This window comes from Colobus angolensis, unplaced genomic scaffold (assembly GCF_000951035.1).
Source record: "Colobus angolensis palliatus isolate OR3802 unplaced genomic scaffold, Cang.pa_1.0 Scaffold193, whole genome shotgun sequence".
Classification (NCBI taxonomy): domain Eukaryota; kingdom Metazoa; phylum Chordata; class Mammalia; order Primates; family Cercopithecidae; genus Colobus; species Colobus angolensis.
The window spans coordinates 2,899,891-2,903,605 of NW_012115077.1; the positions used below are offsets into that span (position 1 = coordinate 2,899,891).

At 37.6% G+C, this 3,715-nt stretch overlaps 1 protein-coding gene across 3 annotated transcripts in view; it reads left to right on the forward strand.

Moving 5' to 3' along the window:
* GOSR1 (golgi SNAP receptor complex member 1) overlaps positions 1 to 3,715 on the forward strand; it is a 56,192-nt gene that overhangs the window by 11,214 nt on the left and 41,263 nt on the right. For all 3 annotated transcript variants that reach the window (XM_011940865.1, XM_011940864.1, XM_011940866.1), the window contains exon 5: positions 1,652 to 1,743. In XM_011940865.1, coding sequence (XP_011796255.1) covers positions 1,652 to 1,743 — 92 coding nt within the window. The remainder of the gene's footprint in view (positions 1 to 1,651; positions 1,744 to 3,715) is intronic.

Genomic DNA, 3,715 nt, shown 5'->3' on the forward strand with positions numbered 1-3,715 from the left:
AAAAAAAAAAAAAAAAGAGTTCAGTTAAAAAAATACATATAAGAATGTTTATTGGCAGTAATTTTTTTTTTTTAAACAGAGTCTCGCTCTGTTGCCTAGGCTAGAGTGCAGTGGTATGATCTCAACTCAGTGCAACTTCTGCCTCCCAAGTTCAAGTGATTCTCCTGCCTCAGCCTTCTGAGCAAAGTAGCTGGTACTACAGGTGCATGCCACCACACTGGCTAAGTTTTGTGTTTTTAGTAGAGACGGGGATTCGCCATGTTGGCCAGGCTGGTCTCGAACTTCTGACTTGTAGTGATCCACCCACCTCAGCCTCCCAAAGTGCTAGGATTACAGGCATGAGCCACCGTGCCTGGCTCTTGCAGTATTTTTAATAGCAAACAAAATGAAAACAACTAAAGTGTTTATCAGTAGGGAATTTGTTAAATTGTGATAGTCATAAAATAATATTCTATGCAGCTATTAAGAAGAATGATGTAGTTTTCTTTTTCCTAATATGGAAAGATTGCTTGATACTTTATGAAGTACAAAAAGCAGGGTGTACATCAGAATGTATATTATGACTTATTTGGCAAAGTGAAAGAAATAGATAAGCTTGTATATGTAAAAACGTATTTCCTGGCCAGGTGCAGTGGCTCACGCCTGTAATCCCAGCATTTTGGGAGGCCAACGTAGGTGGAACTCTTGAGGTCAGGAGTTCAAGACCAGCCTGGCCAACATGGTGAAACTTCATCTCTACTAAAAATACAAAAATTAACTGGATGTAGTGGCACACTCCTGTAGTCCCAGTACTAGGGAGGCCGAGGCACTAGAATCGCTTGAACCCGGGAGGTGGAGGTTGCAGTGAGCTGAGGTGGTACCACTGTACTCCAGCCTGGGTGACAGAGCAAGACTCTTGTCTCCAAAAAAAAGAAAATAATAATTTCCTGGAAGAAAATACAAAATGATGGTAACAGTTATGAGGTGTGGAGCAGAATGTTTTGTTTTCCTTTGTTTCACCTTTATTTCTTTTGGTGCCCTTTTAATATTCTCCATGTTTATGTATTACTTTTGTTTTTTAAAAGGTCAACAGGGACTCTGTGGGAGACAAGATTTTTATTTTCTTCTTTATCTACATCTCTGAATTTATGAAAAGTAATGAATATTCTTAATATCTTTTAACAGTGGTACAAAAATAATAGAAAATGTTTAAAGATTATTTTGTTCCTTACAGTTCTCTTGATTCTATTCTTTTTTGTTTCGGAATTAAATTTTTTGTGAGAGCTCCGAAATGATGAACTTTGAAAATAAACTCTGTTATGTTTACTGTTAAGTAGAAAGAGCCTCTCAAGTTTTCTCCTAGACTATTTGAAGTTATTTTATGTCAGAATTTTTTTCTTCTTAATTCTGTCTCATAAGACAAAGTACTAGGAGGTACAAAGGACAGTGATTTAATGGCTCTGTTTCCCTAACACTGAATTATTTTCATTTGAAAGAAGTTGGTCACTCTTCAGCAAAGTAATTTTAAAGTTATTTTTACCTTTGATTAATTTAATTTTTTAAATAGCAGTTTTCTTGACAAATTTACAGTGTGATGATAATACATAACTGGTTCAGTGAGATGAAAATCCTTAATTAGCTTCTGTTGAGATTGGATGTTGATTTATTACAGGATTATACACGTGGATTCCATAAAACCAAAGCAAACTTTATGGCAATACGGGAAAGGGAGAATCTCATGGGATCAGTACGAAAAGATATTGAGTAAGTTGCCTTTTATATTATTTTGTAGAATATTTATTCAGATTTGGCTTTAGGATATGTTCACGGTTAATTGCAAATTGAGTGGCAGAACCATGGTTGAGATTTCAGGGTTTCCAAGTCCCATTTCACTGTCTTTTGAGCATTGATGCTACAATGTCATCCTAATCTACTTTTCCATTTTTATCTCATGCTTCCTCTTACTTTATCATTGGCTCCTGCCAACATTGACTTTCCTGTCTTAATTCAAAGTCCAGCTTAGATGGTATCTTCATGGTTCTCTCATCTCTTACCACCCACCTTAAGAATTATAATGTTACTTTTATGATCCTCTGCAGATGTGTCAAAGAAAAAAGAAATTCTGTAATTATAACATTATCAGTAACTGAAGCTCTCCATGTTTCTCTTCCTGATTATCAGCTATCACTTGCCCCTCTCCCTTTTCTGAACAATTATATATTACAAACAATAATATGTACAAACTGATAGCCTTATGTTAAATTATTTAAGGACTCCCAGCATTCTCATACTGATCTCAATCTATAATTTCAAATATTTGTTTTTTTCTTCTGTACCTTTACCTCACTTTTAATGATCTATTCTAGCATTTCATATGCATTTTTGGAGATTTTTTCACAACTGAACGCTACTGACAAAGTCCCGTGGGCATCTCATTGAAGCTGAAGACTTTCCAGTTTGGAGCCATCGAATGATACCTGTCATCATCTCACTTGTGATAAACTATGTGATATGTTTTATAAACTATGATACACATTTATCATAAACTCCATATTATATGTACTCTCAGAAACACTTTCCTAGAGATCCTTTATTTTGTTGTAACAATAACAGTTTCAGCAGTAAAACTGTTGTAATATTTTTAGTCCTTCAGGACATTTAAGTCTTTTGTTTAATTTCTGTATAGTCCATTTATATATACACTTTGAGGAATGCACAATGGCCATAAAAGATATGTTCATCTATTCGTTAAACTGTCTCCTCAGTACCAACTCTGAGTTAGCCACAGTAGAAGGTAGAAATGAAAAGACCGGCCAGGCGCGGTGGCTCACGCCTGTAATGCCAGCACTTTGGGAGGCTGAGGCAGGCGGATCACTTGGGGCCAGGAATTCAAGACCAGTCTGGCCAACATGGTGAAACCCTGTCTCTATAAAAATATAAAAATTAGTTGGGCGTAGTTGTAGGCGCCTGTAATCCCAGCCACTTGGGAGGATGAGGCAGGAGAATCGGTTTAACCTGGGATGTGGAGGTTGCAGTGAGCTGTGATCGTGTCGCTGCACTCCAGTCTGCATGACAGAGCAAGACTCTGTCTTAAAAAAAAGGAGAGAGAAATGAAAAGACCAATGTGGCCCTGTAAGAGTTTAGAATCTAGGTGCTAGAGGAAAGTATATGTAGTAATTTACACAGTAATTTTTAATATATTTTTTGGCCTCACAGCAATCTTTTGGTTAAGATAGAAATCATCAGTCTCATTTTACAAAACTAGGTATTGAGACACTTGTCTAAGGTGAAGTGACTGTGAAATGATGGAGTATAGATTTAAATCCAAGTCATCATGTGTTCTTGGTTATATCATTCTGCCTTCCTGGGTGGTGTTTTCTCCTGTGCTTTGCACAGTAGCCCTGCATCTCAACCAGTATTTCAGTTTTAACAGCAGGACTCTTTTTTGTCTTACTGTAGTATTTGTACAGTTAACTTGAATTTTAAAAATTTTGAGCTGGGCATGGTGGCCCATGCTTGTAATCCTAGCACTTTGGGAGGCCGAGACAGGTAGATCACTTGAGCTCAGGAGTTCAAAGCCAGCTTGGCCAACATGGCGAAACCCCATCTCTACTAAAAATATAAAAATTAGCTGGGCATGGTGGCGGGCACCTGTAATCCCAGCTACTTGGGAGGCTGAGGCACGAGAATCGCTTGAACTCGAGAGGCAGAGGTTGCAGTCAGCCGAGATGGTACT